At 28.4% G+C, this 18,069-nt stretch overlaps 1 protein-coding gene and 1 pseudogene across 1 annotated transcript in view; one reads left to right on the top strand and one right to left on the bottom strand.

The window, feature by feature from the left end:
• Positions 1–230: 230 nt before the first annotated feature.
• On the top strand, positions 231–953 carry LOC126552714 (uncharacterized; annotated as a pseudogene).
• A 3,891-nt stretch (positions 954–4,844) lies between these two features.
• Positions 4,845–18,069, bottom strand: part of LOC114132966 (uncharacterized) — a 55,646-nt gene continuing 42,421 nt past the window's right edge. Inside the window, exons 3-5 of the mRNA XM_027998576.2 lie at positions 14,167–14,791; positions 12,575–13,200; positions 4,845–8,685 (exon numbers count right to left, since the gene is read on the bottom strand). Of these exons, the coding sequence (XP_027854377.2) occupies positions 8,304–8,685; positions 12,575–13,200; positions 14,167–14,791 (1,633 nt within the window). The 3' untranslated portion in view covers positions 4,845–8,303. The remainder of the gene's footprint in view (positions 8,686–12,574; positions 13,201–14,166; positions 14,792–18,069) is intronic.

Raw genomic sequence — 18,069 nt, 5'->3', positions numbered from 1 at the left:
TTACGATGACACTTAATTTAATAATACTAGTGCGCGATATACGTGAGCCAACGTGTAACCAAATAGCAATATTAATAGACGAACTAATACAAGCGTCTGGAGCAGAATAAAATAAAATAAAATAAAAAAAGAGAGGAAGGAAGGGATTAATATTATATATGTATATATTAATTATTATATTATGTTACAGTGACAAGATTAAATTTGTCATAGTGAATTTTGAATTCACTATGATAAATAGGAAAGATTTACTACTTGTATCGGGGTCAATGTCAAACAGTTTAGAAAAATATAAACCAATAAAATTAGAAGGAAAACCTATAGTCTTAACCACGACAAACAAACTCAAAATGCTTCAGGATAGGGAAGTTAAAAAGGTAATGCAAAGTGTTGGTAGAATATTTAGAAATAAGCCAGAGTTGTTACTACCATTATTGGGGCAACTAGAAGCTAGTCTAAAGCTTAAAGGGGGGAACAACTCTGTCTACTACATAATATATAAACCAATATTTGCACATTGACAACAGAACACCAGTCATAGTTTTTTGGAATGGGACAACAGACAAGGAAATACTACAAAAATTAGGACTAAACAGGAGAATGCTAAACATTACATCATACAGCGATAATAATGACAATTGTTTCAACTTAAAACTTCTAGATATAAGTGGACTAACTAGTAAATTATTGTACTCAAGCGAAATAGGTTACCAAGAAAAGAATGGGAGAATGTTAAATTTAATGGAAACCCATGATATAATTTGTAAAACCAACCATAATATAACCCATAGTCATGACCTCATAGCAGATGTAACAATCACAAAATGTCTGTTTAACTATATTATAAAGGATATGGGACCGATACAACTTTATAAGTTGTGTAAATGAATAAAAGTTAGAAATATTTGACCAATAGATTAGGGAGCGTCACATATATATAAATTATGTATATAAAAAAAAAAAAAATGTTTATGTATTTTAATTATAAGACAAAATTGTATTTTAGTTGTAAGACAAATATATGTCATATAATATATTGTTTAAATTAAGATATTAATAACTTTAATTTTCAGCAAATAATGTCTATGAACGTACTATATTAAATTTAATTAGAACTTAAGAGACTAACAAAAAAAAAAAAAAAAATTAATAATATTTTTATGTTAAAATTTTAAAATTTTGTAAAACACTAACATTAAGGATTAAGAAATCTTACATGTAAATTTTATTTCAGATTTTTGTTTAAAGATTTAAACATAAATCTTTTTTTTTGGTAGGGAGGTGTTACGGACCTGTACTGTCCGTATCGATTGTTTTATATGCATAAGATCATACAATGTCAAATTTCCTAACTTATAAAATTAATACTACAGGCACACGAGTACAGGACACGAGAGAGTAGAATATTATATTAATATAATAATTTGACAATTAAAGTAAAATCACACGTCTCTTTACAAAAGTCGAAACTCTGTGTCTTAACGATTCGATAAGAATCATGAGTAAGAATACACAAGCAGTCGTTCCGAGACCCCTCGTATGACGAAGTCACCGCCCACTCTTGTAAGAAATCATATATAAGAGGGACCGAAACAAGAGCTCGACAGACGGTTACTGTATAACCAACGAATAGGGATATCTATGACACCCAGAGGCCGGTCGTAACACCACTCAAGTCTTTTTGATATCAGTTTCTGAGGCAGGTCGTAACACCACTCACCATCTTATTTTATATATTTTACTTTAAGCTTATAATATTTGTATTCGTGCAAGAACTATTTTAATAAACAATTAACTTATACTTGAACAACACGACGTATTCATTTTGTACGTTGATGCATGAATCGACCTAGTCGGGACACAACAGATAAATAGGAAGGATTTGTTACTTGTATCGAGGTCAATGTCGAACAGTTTAGAAAAATATAAACCAGTAAAATTAGAAGGAAAACCTATAGTCTTAACCACGACAAACAAACTCAAAATGCTTCAGGATAGGGAAGTTAAAAAGGTAATGCAGAGTGTTGGTAGAATATTTAGAAACGAGCCAGAGTTGTTACTACCATTATTGGGGCAGTTAGAAGCAAGTCTAAAGCTTAAAAGGGGAATAACTCAGTCTACTACATATATCAACCAATATTTGCACACTGACAATAGAATACTAGTCATAGTTTTTTGAAATGGGACGACAGACAAAGAGATACTACAAAATGCTAAATATTACCTCATACAGTGACAATAACGACAATTATTTTAATCTAAAACTCCTAGATATAAGTGGATCAACTAGCAAATTATTATATTCAAGTAGAATAGGTTACCGAGGAAAAAACGGGAGAATGTTAAATTTGATGGAAACCCACGATCTAGTTTGATTTGTACAATTAATCATAACATATTAACATAACCCATAGTCATGACCCGATAGCAGATGTAACAATTACAAAATGCCTATTTAATCACATTATTAAGAATATGGGACCAATACAACTTTACAAGTTGTGTAATAGTAGTATAAATGAAAGCAATTAGAAATTAGAATTATAGACCAATAGATTAGGGAGCACCACATATATATAGTTATGTGTATAAAAAAAAAAATATTATATTGTATGTATCTTAATTGTAAAACAAAATTACATAATAACATTGTATTTTAGTTGTAAAACAAATATATAAATATTATATATTGTTTAAATTAAGACATTAATAACCTTACTTTTTCAGAAATTAATTTCTATGTAACGTATTATATTAAATTTAATTAAATTAAAAATTAGAAATGAAATGACTAACAAAAAAAAAAAAAAAGAAAAAAATTAATGTTATAAAAAAAATAATATATTTTGTAAATCACTAACACTAGTATTAAGAAATCTTATATGTAATTTGTATTTTATATTTCTGTTTAAGATTTAAACATAAATCTTTTTTTTAGTAGGGAGGTGTTATGGACCTATACTGTCCGTACAAATTATTTTATATGCATAAGATCGTACAATGTCAATTTTCCATAACTTATAATTAACACTACAGGCATACGAGTACAGGACACGAGAGTGTGGAATATTTTATAAATATATTAATTTAACGATTAAAGTAAAACCACACGTCTCCTTGCAAAAAGTCAAAACTCGAAGTTGCTGCGATTCGATAAGAATCATGTGTTAGATTACATAAGCAGTCTTTTCGGATCCCTCGTATGACGGAGTCACCACCCATTCTTTTGTAAGAAATCATATGTAAGGGAGATCGAGATAAGAGTTCGGCAGACGGTTAGGGATATCTATGACTCTCAGAGGCCGGTCGTAACACCACTCAAGTCATTTTGATATCAATTTCTGAGGTCAATCGTAACACCACTCACCATTTTTTTATATATATTTTACAATAAGCTTATAATAATTGTATTCGTGCAAGAACTATTTTAATAAACGTTAACTTATACTTGAACCAACACGACATATTCATTTCGTAGGTTGATTCATGAATCGACCTAGTCGAGACGCAGCAATATTAACTATTATTATATTATGTTTCAGTGACAAAATCAAATTTGTCATAGGGGATTTCGAATTCACTATGATAAACAGAAAGGACTTACTACTTATATCGGGGTAAATTCAAACAGTCTAAACAAATATAGACCAATAAAATTAGAAGGAAAACTCATAGTTTTAACCACTACAAACAAGCTTAAAATGCTACAAAATAGAGAAGTAAAACAAGTAATGTATAGGGTTGGTAGGGTATTTAGGAACAAACCAGAGTTGTTATTATCATTATTGAGCAATTAAAAGCTAGCCTAAAGCTTAAGGGGGGAAACAATTCAATCTACCACTTATCTAAACCAATACTTGCACACCGACAATAGGATACCGATTATAGTTTTCTGGAATGGTACCACAGATAAAGAGATATTACAAAAGTTAGGATTAAATAGAAAAATGTTAAATATTACATCATAGTTATAGTGACAATAACAACAATTACTTCAACTTACAACTCTTAGACATAACTGGGTCAACTAGTAAATTATTATATTCATCCAAGATAGGTCATCATGAGAAAAATGGTTGAATCTAATGGAGACCCATAGTTTAATTTGTACAATAGAACACGATATAATTTATAGTCACGACCAGATAACAGATATAATAATTACTAAATGTCTTTTTAACCATATTATAAGGGATGTGGGACCGATACAAATGTTTAAAATATGTAAGATCAGTCTGTAGGAAGACAAATAGAATGAATGCCCAATAGATTAGAAATCGAACATACATGATTGTATACATAAAAAAAATATACAAATATACTAGACAAGAGCTCGACAGCGGGTTAGACCAGCGGTCCCCACTGGGGTTTTAGAAAGGACCAAATGTAATTTTTGAAAATAATTTGCGGGCCGTATACATTATTAATGATATTATATTAAAAATATAAAAATTATATATATTGTTAGTAAAGGGTATTACAATGCTGTTAATAGTGCAGGCCGCACTAAATCTGTTGAAAGGCGGTAGTGGGGACCGCTGGATTAGATGGTTAGGAATATCACAGACATTCAGAGGCAGGTCGTAAAACCACTCAAACTCTATTTAATATTAAGCTTATATATTTGTAAGTGTGCAAGTTGATAAAATAAAAAGAGGCCGTTGTAGAAGCACAACGGACGGTTTTACAGACGCGGCTTAGATAATTAGATTAGCCAAGAAACTTCAAAAGACGGTTGTAACACCATTCACTTGAAACTTGAAAGTAGTGTAAAACTGTAAAATGGTTTTACAATAATAACTTTAATAAATAAATATACCAACACATTTTAAATAAAATCAATTATTATTCATATTTTTGACATTGAAATAAATTATCGTTGGATATATTGTCATTTATCCAAAGGATAGTTTTATGTAGAACTTAATATTACCGGATTTTTGAATTACCTATCTGATAAGTGATAAGTAGTAATATATTGCTTATAATATGTTGACAATATAAATTTCAAATATTAAATGGTTCAGTTATATTGGTTTTGCGAGAAAGAATAAATAATTTGGTGAATGTACTTTTAGTCATACGTGACCGTATTGACTTTAAATTCCAAAATTATGTGATATAGATCATTGTAAGTTTAAAATGATTAAAATAAAATAATAACAAATCGATAATATTTAAAAAAAAAAAATTATAATTAGGTATATCTTTTATTATCATACAAACAACATATTTAAAAGCCTATAAGTATCTGTTTTATAAATTTATTTTAATATGTCATCCTCACCTTTAGGTATATTTTAACATACAAGAGCTTAATTTTTATGATAAATACAATAAAATAAGTAAATTAATTAAATTGTAATTTATAAACATTGATTATCAATATAATACAACTTTTCATTAATATTAAGCACCATATTCAATTATTATTATTATTAGTTATCACCCATTAATATTTGACCAATTCAAGTACCATGAACCATACAAAGTTCGTTATTATATTATAGATGTATCTATTTAAAAAAATACTTTACAATTCTATAGACATCAATAATTGTTCTTGATATATAAATAAAATAAATAAATGATACATGCATACCAATACCTTAAAATTAGATTTAGTAGTAGTTAATTTTGACAAAAAGGCATTTATATCTACGTTAAAACCGAGTTCTATAATATGAAGTTTTATAAAACTATAAAAGAGTTAACATTTATATCTTAAATCTAAAACATAAATATTCCAAGAAATATATTTTCTGTATAATACAAAATCAATAATTAGTAATTACCTATTATAAATAGGTAGTTAAATACAGTAAAAAGTAATTAACCCTAAGTTATTTTAAAGGATGTCTATAAGTCATAAATTATGGATTGCCTTATAGTATAGTTTATACAAATGTTGATTTGATGATTTTCATTAATGATTTTCTTTATAAATAAATTTATTGTCTAAATACGTATTCTCGTATTTAGATATTCAATATTACACAACTTTATAGTTAGTGATATCCGTTTATGATAATTTATAAGTGATAACAATTTCACGTTTGATATGAATATGTAGGTACATTAAATACATTTAAAATTTAAGTACATTTTGTATTAGGTAAAAAAAAAAAAAACAAACAATAAATTAACCGAGTATTGTTTGAGTAATTATAATAAATACATTAACTAATAAGCCTAAACTTAATGAGATAAGATTTAACTGTTAGGTACTTGTGAATTTATTTCATAAGATATATAGATTTACTTAAAGATGTTAGATATAATTATAGTATAGTAGTAAATAACTAATAAGTGTATTATAGTTTCATAAAACTATAAAATGTGATTTTCTAGAACTCAGCTTTATCGTTTGCGCATATTTCAACAATATTTATGCAATATTTCTTATTAATATATTAGTGTTGCATTTAATACAGTATGTCAGGCATCTATCATGCAAATTTCTAATAATAATTATAATTTATAAAATATATAATTTCGAGCAATATTAAGAACTACTTATAATTTATACACTTCTTGTACTCGTACTTACGTAAATGCTCAATTTGTTAAAGATAGGTAAGATAATATATAATATTATTATTGTGTGGGTAGTTAATATCAGTATACTATAGTATAGTCATAGTGTTACAAAGCAATTAAAAATAAATAATTCAGAACTCGGAAGTTTTAAAAATTTTTATGAAATTATTAAGATAATTACTAATAATAATACTACCGTAATGACAATTTTGGATTATTATAAAGTGTAGTGATGAACTTACACGGATTAAGAATTCCCTGTACACACAAGACATGGTTAGTGATTACTGACTGCATTTTATTATTTACAAATAAATAATAATATAGAAGTTAACTCAAAAATCTATTGAAAAATTTAAAAGAACACATTCTAATGAAATATAATAAAAAAAAAGAAATTGGATAATAATAGATTTAAAATAATATACTATCTACTTTAAAACCATATTTACAAAATGTCCTACTTTCGTACCAGTATTAGTTGTTGCATAATTAAAAAATTTAAGGAAAAAAAATATTTTTAAGCGAAAAGAGACGATGAGGTTTCAGTTATGCATAGATCATAAATCTAAAATGTTTGATAAATTAATCAAAAACAGCAAACTTTAACTGTATAATATGGTTTTTATTTTTTATTTAAGCGGAGGAAAAAAGTTTCTCAAGTTTAAATGTCTATAAACACAAAAATAAAGATTTTGAAACAATCGTAAATATTTTTGTCTTATTGGTATCAAAAAACTAATAGAAACATTTCTTTTTCAAACTTCTTATTTTTTTTTTTTTGTGAGCTTTTAAGAGGGATTAAAGGCTAAGTTGTTTCAACAAACAACTAATAGTCGTGTGGCATCCTTGAATTGGTGTACTTTGGGTAGTTAAATATTGGCAATTAAAGGTAAACTTTTTTTATGATTTTATAAATTCATATATATGTATATAAAATTATTTTTTTAAACGATTGTAATTTTTTATTAGGGTAGTTTTTGAATGAAAAGCATACGAGCTCTCCACAAAAATGCAGTCGCAGTGATCTCTATAATATAGTGGTTTAAAAGTTAGAGCTGTCAGCCAAGAGTTAGCGTACCGATAGCCATCGGCGAGACGTCCTCTTATGTTTATTTGAAATATTGAGTTGAAAATGATGAAAAAAATTGATATCGTAGTGGGAATGACGAATTTTCACAATTTTTTCCCCGCTCGTGGTTAAGGAGGGTGGGAACAGTCAAGTGAGAGGATAAACACAATAATCACGCCCATTAAATGATTTAAAAACAAAAAAAAAGGACTCGTAATATAGCGTACAGATAGGTATATCTGCGTATCAGATCAACCACCGAGAAAATGCCAAAATTATAATAACCACGGAACCTCGTACAATAAATACGAGTACTTACATAACAATAATATGTAATATATCTAATGCATATTGTAGTATATATAATATATAGACGACGAATTATGTCGTTCCCGTGCGGCGACAAGCCCATCCCCATACGACCCAGTCAACGGCTCTATACCGCCGTGTTCAATATGTCGTCAATGAGTGCAGTTTAGTTATTATTTAATTTACATCGATATAATATCTTATATAACAATAATATTACGTAACCTACGAGTGAATGAGTTCACGGTTTCGACTGTCCGAGACGCGGTCACGGACAACCGTGGCGGTGTACGCACTTTACCTATACCTACGTAATAATATATATAAGGTATAGAGTAAGGGATTATACCGCGTAACCGGTAATTCGGTATCCCCCGACGAATCATTTGTAATAGCTGTTGTCCCAGGATATCGGTGTCCGGACGGTGGACGCGTATTCGCTGATGGCCGATTCGTATATGGAGGCGTCCTCGTGGTTGCCCCGCGACCTGTGAGTGGCGCACAGCCAACACGCGAATATGACGAACAGCTGGAGCACTACGAACGCGACCAGCACCAGTGCGAACGCGTACGTGTTCCAGTACGTGTTCTGGTCGCCCGAGGAAGTGGTGGACGTGGCGGGGCCGCTGCCGCCGGAGAAGTTGATCTCGTGACCGGGCTCGCCCCGTTGGGCTTCGAATTTGAACTTGTCCTCGATGCGGATCTCCTGGAAGACCACTTCTTCGGTCTGGTTGCCGCCGCCAACGCTACGTCTACGGCGCCGCCTGCAAAAAAAAAAAAAACGCGATCGATTTAAATCCACCGAACAAAATCAGGGCTTAAAATAAGAACACACCGTCGGAACGCCTTAATAGGTACTAGGTATACCTAACATGTACATATTTAAAGGGTTAGGTTAGTTATTAAAATTACTTTACTGAAATTCTAGTACAGCGATTATATTGACTAAGCAATGAGTTGGTAAATTTATTTTTGTTGTAGATTATTGTCAATAGGTTATTTGTTTTACGTACAATGAATTTCGTCATTTTGGTAATTCGGATTTGGTAAATATTTTGTTTTTTTTTCTTATTAATTACGATTGTTTTACATGAAGTATTGGTAAACGCTGTAATCACTCGACGATCGAATTAGAATATGTTTTCAATTTAACGGTAATCTATCGTATATTGGTATCAGTTGGTCGATAACATTAATTGACCAATTGAGAAATATCGGTTTCACACGATTATACCAACACAGTAGACGCGGAATAGCGCCTTTGTTGTAAAATACTAAATTTATATAATTTTATCAAACTATTAAAGTAATAAATAATACAAAAAACTGTCAACGGTATAGAGAATAACGTTTGTCAAGTACTATATTATGATATAATAATATCGTCTCATTATGTGTAATTATGTTGAATAAACAACGACGACTGTATTGGTGTCTTCAAATATCGACGTGAGATTATTTACTTTTGTTATTTAAATTCGATAACTGTATTGCATGTCGTTGCACATTTATAGATACAACATAGTACCTAGTACTCTGTATCTAGAGCAACTGACCCACCTGAGAATATCCGCTGGAGAAAATGTGGGAGTAAATTAAATTTAATAGGGCTGCGAAATGGGCCGGAAAAACAGTATTAATAATAAGGCTCCTTATAATGACATTTTATTTTACAAACATTTATCACAGTATTAAAAACCGAATAGGTAAGTCATTGAGCTGTATAGTGACGGTGTGAGCGGAAACATCGCTATTGAGTAGGTCACTATAATGCAAAATTAGTATTCAAGATTTCAATAATGAATCACTGGATACGAAGAGAGACGTTTATAAGTGGAGACGGTATGTCAGCTTGATATTATGTCTACGAAATAATTCAGAATTTTGAAGAAATTCGTCAAAATTTGAAATTTAAACGCTTATGAAAAAAACTTGATAATTATTTTTTAATAATACATAGGTACAGTGGTGTATCTAGGATTAATTTTACGGGGTATTTTAACATTTAATAGTGTCATGGAAGGTGGAGGAGGAACCCTCACACCTCCTATAATACATTAACAAATAAATAATTATAATAAATTTTTAGAATTTTAATTCATAAATAAAAATTGTATCTTAAGTCAAATATATAGTACATATATTTCAAATGTAAAATTATAATAAATTTAAATACATCTAAAATATTTAAAAAAAATTCTTATTTTAAAAATGCACATATAAATAATATTGTTATTTTTAGACTTAAGTCATTATAATTATTCATTTTAGAATTATTATTTATAATTTAATATAAGAACATAATCAATTTTGTTGAAAACTAGTAGTGAGCGAATATTCTTGTATTTTTTTCGTATTTTAGATTCTGAGTGAACCATAGACGAACGAACATTCAAACGTTTTTTTCTTGTTTTTTCTTCTTTATGATCTGTATACACGAAAAATAGTAGAAATCTCCACTTTGAGAAAGGTTTTAAATGAAAAATTGGGTTTAGTAATACTTTTGAGAGCACAAAATTAAAAATTGTAGTGTTTTTTAAATCAGAGAAAACGAAAAAAAATTCCAGAAATTTCTACACGAAACCATTTATTTACCTAATGAAATTGATTTTATCCTTTTAAAACTTTAAAACTTGTAACATTATAGATTCTTGAATTTTTCGCCAAATATTTATTTTAGTAATTTTTGTATAGCATATTAAAATTTTCAAAATATTTCAATAGTATTTTGAGCTATTCATAGATATTTGATATTCTTGTAGTTTTTTAGTTTTTTTTTTTATATATATATTTATAAATTCCGGAAAAAAAGAATTTAATCAAACATTTTGAAATTTTAGCATAAGGTTCCTCAACCTTTTGATATTATAGACAGCCATTGATATTTAAAAATAATAATAGCATGGTTTCTTTTTATAAGCATTATTTTATTGATTATTATATTTTATACATTTTCTTGCATTATTTTTATGTATGATTATTTTTCATAATTGAAGTTAAAAAGTTGACCAAATTAATCAAAATCGTGAAAACCTGCTAATTATTTTGTAGTTAAAAGTTTATAAAATGTTTAATTTGTATAACTAAAGCTTGAACATTTAATACAATGTCCCTCATAAGTAATTCGATACAAACAAAATAAAAATAAAAATTTTACTATTTAGTCATTTTGTTGTGATTTAAACATATTTTTTGTGGGAATTTAAAACTTTTACAAACTTTTGAAATTACATTTTTATGTTTTAATTTCAATCTTGTTTTCATATTTTTTTGATTTTAATTTTATAATTTTTATATCGTTAGTCAAATCAATTTAATTGTTTTAAAATATTTAATTAGATTAAAAAAAAAAGTTTTTTAATTGAAAATATTACTTTCACACGTTTAAAATTGTAATGCTCGTTTCTACACCATACGTTCGGAATCGTTGTTCACGAGTTCCATACGCATACTCATATATTATAGGTATGCGACTATGAAATGAATTTAAGGAAACGAAATATTAATTATGAGTTGGGACATTCTGTTGAATAATATTATAGATTTAAAATGTACATTCTTTTTCTTTATTTTATTTCTTATCGATTTGTATTAAATAATTATATAACGATTATTATGTTGATGTTAAATATCGATTTTAACTTTTTCATTTTTGATATCAATTTTTAATATTGTTAATTATAATGTTTATTTTTATATTAAATTTGATTTTTCAGAGGATTTTTAAAAATTGTCATGGATATTAAAAAATATTAAATTAATATTAATATTAAAAAACCAATATTGATTTTGGTTTCAATTTCAAGCTTTGCTATTACGTATATTATTATACTTTATGCACAAAATGAAATTTTCAAAATATTTAGATTATAATTATAACATTTATAACTATTGCTCATTTATAATTAATACGTAGGTATTCGTATAGTGAATAAATAATAAAATACATTTTTATAATAAATAATAGCAATATTATCAACATACCAATATATTGACATTGTACAATAGGCCTAAAAGACGTCTCTGCTAAGAATATTTATAGGTTTTTTTATTCAAAGAATGATCATTAAATTCAAATTTAACACATCCATTGACACCCAATGACTAAACATATTCAACTCGTTTTGTACAGCAGAGCGGGTTACCTACTTTCCAATTTTTTCTTTTTCTATATTTCCAAAATTCTTTTGAAAAATACTGGGAAATATCTACTTTTGACATCCCAAATTGTAGTAAAATTTGTCACCAGAAATGTTACCACGAATATTTTTGCATTTTTTAAAAATTCTAATATAATGACTCATATTTTATTATTGTTATGCTTATTTTAAATATTTTCTAGTTTTATATAGATGCAATAGTTATTCTCATATTTAAAAAATAACATTTATCTATGTTTATTTTCTAACTTTAAAATATTTTATGTACAATTATAGAAAATGTAACATTAGTATAGTTATTGATGTCGTTTTATAATTAAAAATATATAACTTAATAGGAAATAGGAATTTTTTAAAAATGTTAGTGTATTCATTTAATGTTACAAATGAATATAAAAAATAAATAATAATATTATAAAAGCGCATATTTAAATATTTTTTATGATATTGATTATTAATATTATTGTTCAAGTATGTTATGTATAATAGGTACCTTCCAAAAGAGTCGGCCCGGCGGACCGCGCCGTTATGACCCACCACGTTGCAGTTGATGGGCTCGCACTTAGGCAAACACGGCGTGACCAGTGCCTTGAACTGAACGATGTCAGACGTAGGGAACTTAAAGGCGTCGAATGGCGCCTCCAGAATCTTGACGGTGCCTCCACCACCCGTGTCCACGGCCGATATCGGCCCCATGATGGCCGGATCCGTGGGGCAACCGTCACCATCGATAAGCAGTATCTCGCTGGTGTCCACGCCGTCTAGGGCGATCAGCTCCCGGACGAATATCTCATACGGCGAACGGTCGTCGAGTATGTGAAACCTGAGGCTGAGCGGGTCACCCACCTGCGCAGCGTGTATGTCACCGCCCGCCCGGTTCGTGATCCTCATCATCACTGTGGGTGAGATTACAAATGCCGTTTCTTCTACGCCGTTGCCTCCACTTCCGCCTGCACTGCCGTTTTTGTCAAGAGCATCTGACTCGGCCCCGTCGTCGTCAGATTCCACGGCCGGCGCCATCGCCAGCTCAATGCCCTGGCCCACGCTTCGATTCTGCAGGTCGTACGAACACCGCACGGACAATCCGATGTCCTGACCCGTGACGATCTGATCGTGGTGCTGCGACGTTAATACAAAAACAGTAAGTGATACGATTCTCGTAAATTAACGGTAACAAAAAAAATTCAACGAAAATATAGATTATGTCAAATTATGACGAAATTCCGTTGGAAAATATAAATTTTTAATGAAACTTTATCAATTTTATCAAAAAATTTGTTCATAAGATGTTTTACCTTGCACTTTGAGGTAGTACTTAAACTGACACCCTTGTATACACACTTATATCAAAAAACCTCATTTATTTTTATAAGCATTTAAATTTAAAGTCGACAAAGTTAGATATATTTAAACAAAAATTAATTATTTTACAATTATTTTTATGTAATTCAAAAAATATTAATTGTAAATGCTTGAAATATTTTGTCATTACTAAAATTATTTCCTATGTATAGTAAAATTTTAAATTTTGGAAAATTGTAGACTACTTATTATGGTATAAAACTACGTCATTCTATATGGCACATCATTATCGAACTATAAGTAAAAAGTAAACAGAAATATTATATGATACAACTAAAACATGATGTATTTGATAATTTCGTCAAAAATTAGTAAAAATTAAACTTTCAGTTTATAAATTACTTATATTATTAAAAATATTTCATGAAATAGTATTAGAAATGGAAACTGACATATTATAATAGAGTAATAGACTTATTATTATTCTTTGTACATTAAAGTTAATTTACTAAACAAATACTCGTTCAAATATCGATTTAAACGCATCAACATTTAAATAATTAAAATTTACAAGAAAAAGGATAATTTTATTTAAAAAAACAAATTCGATACTGCCACAAGACATTTCTTAAATTAGGTATAGAATACAAAATCTAAATAGTACAACACATGGTCCAAAGGTACCTATATGTTTATAGTTCTAAAAATCAAAAAACAACCAACTGCAGTCGACTTCTATATTATTCTGTATATTATATATAATATAAATAATAATATCCTTACCTGGATAATGATTTCAGTGAAAAACTTTCCGGGTTGGTCCTGTCGGACGTCGCAGCTCGGGCTGTGATAGTCCAACCGGAGCTCGAAGTCCAGCGTGCTCTTGACGTCATTGACGCAAGAAGTCGGTCGGTTCTTTGCGTACACTTTACCGTTGAACAGTCGGTTGGTGTGCACGGACGCGACCATGTCCGCACCACGGCAGTCGATCTTCACGCTGAAGCACGACGACATCTGGTAAGTGGTGGCACCGGCAACCGTCAGGTAAGGGCGGTGGTCCTGCTGCTGCTGCGACAGACTGGACGTGCTGTGGTGCGAGACGCGGCACACGTTCACGCCCGTCTCGTTGTAGTCGAAAGAACGGCACTGGAACTCCTTGGACGCCAGGCATATCTCCTTACATCGGTCCGCGGTGGGCACGTTCTCGTAGATGGCATCCACCGTTCTTAGTAGCTTTCCGCCAACCTCCGCGAAGTCACACATCTTCGGTTGTTCGACCACGCAGTTCGACTCCATGTAGTCCACGACGTCGGCCGACCGGTTACTGATTGGCGGGCGCCCGGACACGGTGAACTGATCCACGTCGTTTAAGTAACAGTCGCCTGTCTCCTTGTTGAAGTTGACGGACCTGCGAGCACGTCCGATCGGACATATAATGACAACGTCAGTCCACGTTTTCTTATATAGATACAATGGCATGCATATGTTATAACATACGTATATTATGTAGGTTAGGTATATCGTATATATTATAAATAAGTCCGTAGTTGCAGAGTAAAGTATTCGAGTAATTAAATTTTAAACGCTTTAATTATAATAACGTATTTTTAATATATTCTGTACATTTACTAACCCACTCAAAAATATTTCCTATAGGCACTTTTAAAATACGCATTAGTGTTAGTCAGATGACAAAGATAAGCCTATATATGCATTTTAATACAATATACAATTTAACGATGCGTTATTTCGATGTACCTATTCTGTTGACAATTCGTATAAGTACCTATTTAAAATGAAAATTTGCTTTTTGACCATATTTGACAAAAATTATATTATTGTAAAATTCTTTCAAGTATAGTGTTTAAAAATAATGGAATAATTCAAACAAATATTTAGATTACAATACAAAAAAACAACAAAATATTCCTATACAAATATTTTATAATTTCAATTGAAGATAATATAATATAGTTTATATTTATTCAAAAATTATATGTTTAGCGGTTCCAATGGTTTTTGATGCCATTTTTACCATACAAATATATTGTGAATATTGGAAATTATGCATTAATAACAATTTGTTGAAAATAAAAAGTTAGTCCCTTTTAAATAAAATTTAATATGACTAACGCTTTTCGATGAGTTGTTATGACTAACAATAAGTAGCTAAATATAGATATAATATATTAAAATAAAAATTTATGTTTTGAACTATTTAGTATTTAGATAATAAATTTTAAAAGAATAAATACTTTTAAAATATACACACGAATTAATAAATTTTACTTTAAAAAAATAAAATAAAAAGTATTTGGAATACTACAAACGTGTTACATTAACACAATATTTGAATAAATAAAATAATTTAATCATTAAACCTAGGTAGGTAGGTACCTATTGTTATAAATAATGAAAACTTAAATTAGGACAATTCGATATGAAGTATTGAGTTTCAGATTAAGTTCAAACTGCACCGCAATATAAAATGTACTTATGTATATAAATATTTAATATATGTATATATATATAATATATATAAATTTAGTATTTAAAACGTATTCATACATGAAAAATATTTCTTTTAAAATATTTAAATTTCAATACTTAAATCTATACTATATATTATTTTAGTATTTATTTATATAGGTACAACTAAAATCTCTCTTAATTTTATGGTTATGTTTATTAAATATTAGAATGTTATTGTTTTAATAATTATAATAACATATATTAAAATATTGTATGTTTGCTATACTTTATATACTATGTTTATTTACGTACTGCTTGCCTCTTTGCCAGGTACCTAACTATTATTTAAAAAAACACATATAGATATATGTAAGTATACTTCACAGAAAATTAAATAATAGCAGATGAAGGATGGTGTATAAATTATTCCATAGTTATTATCTTTTCAAGATGTATATTTAAATCCGAAATTCTTACGGTCACTTAAAACATCAACAAAAGTGGTACAGATGAGTTCATACATTAGTATGAACTATAAAAAGAATTAATTTAGAAAACAATAATTATTATGATAAACATTATAATGTACTTATTGTAATTTGTAGGTACCTATATAAACATTATAAATTTAGGTCGTTCTATTTATCTCGCTAGTGTTGTGTCTGCGTACCTATATTATTTTACACTATTATCAACTGATCACAAGACACAACGCAAACCGGAAACTAATTATGTTTTATTTTATTTAAAAATCTACAACATAACTTATATATAAGTAGAAATGTAGTATCTATATAAAATACGACGTAAAATGGTATAAGATATCTAAAATTTAATTTTTACTTGTAAACTTGTTTAATGTATTTTATAACTACTAAACTGTGTATAATATATATATTTATCAGGTGATTAACTTATACCATGTATAATAATATTTATATATAAATGATGCAAAATAACTTGTTTAAGATTATAATATATTTATTCATTTTGAATATAGTTTCTGTTATGTACAATAATTATTTTAGAGTCAAATTCAGACAATTCAATATGGGTTATTGGTTCAAACTGAAATACGATATAAATATGAGTATGTTATACGAGTAAATTTAGCCATTTAGTATTTTAATTCATATTTGATTTGACATTATGCTTTAAAATATTTAAACTAGAATAATAAATTTATTTTATATTTTTATACAACTAAAATCTTTCTTTATTTAAATCATGTTTATGAAGTATTGGTGTTTTATTATTCATAATAATTAATAACAATAATTACATACATTAAAACGTCTTTGAAATATTATTTTTGCTTTAGCGTACCTATATAAGTTATAACTTATTAGTAATAATAGCTATATTTATTTACGCACCGCTAGCTTTTATATAAAATATCCTCCTGTAAAATGTGTACCTACATATTTCATTTAAATAATATTATCTTTGTACTTTGTTTCATAATATTACTCCGAGGAGTGATATTTTTCCTCATTGAAAGTTACCTACGTTATTATTATTGGTAATTTCTATATAATCTCGCAAATCGCAATACTAAGAAGTTATAATACTATTATACATTGTATAAATATAGTTTTATAATTATTATATGTAATGTTCACTCTTCACTGTATATATATTAATATTATATTTATATGTATTCAATAAAATAATACAACTTAATATTAAATATATTTGTATAAATGTACGTATATTAAGATACGGGGACCCGTCTAATTTGTCCACATATATTTAATATTTTTACAATGTGCTACATAATCATAATAGCGTTATTTTTATGGACTTGATAAAATTCAAATCATGAAATCAATAATTGAACGTTTGGGAGCTTTTATCCCTATAAAAATGTTAATAAATTAAAATAATTTTTTACCGTAAATCGTAACGTCCGTAACGAAGATAGCTTTCTGTATAATAAGTCAATAACTATCCACCCATGATAAATTGGTTTATACTAGATAGGTAACGATAATACAAGTATAGGTAGATACATATTGTTAACTGTTAAATATCGGAATAATGCAAAAAAAAAACCAATTTTCTTTAGATCTTTGCAACGTGATGAATTCTAAGAAAATCGGATATGTAAACAATACGGGATACGCCACAATTATATGTATAAATAGAGGTTCCTGATCACTTGTTATTTCCAAGTTTAATATTGTCATGAAAATTACAAAATTAAATAATAAT

Source organism: Aphis gossypii, chromosome X (assembly GCF_020184175.1).
Source record: "Aphis gossypii isolate Hap1 chromosome X, ASM2018417v2, whole genome shotgun sequence".
In the NCBI taxonomy this organism is placed as follows: Eukaryota; Metazoa; Arthropoda; class Insecta; order Hemiptera; family Aphididae; genus Aphis; species Aphis gossypii.
The sequence above is the reverse complement of the archived record's forward strand: the minus strand, read 5'-3'. Positions and strand labels throughout refer to the sequence as shown.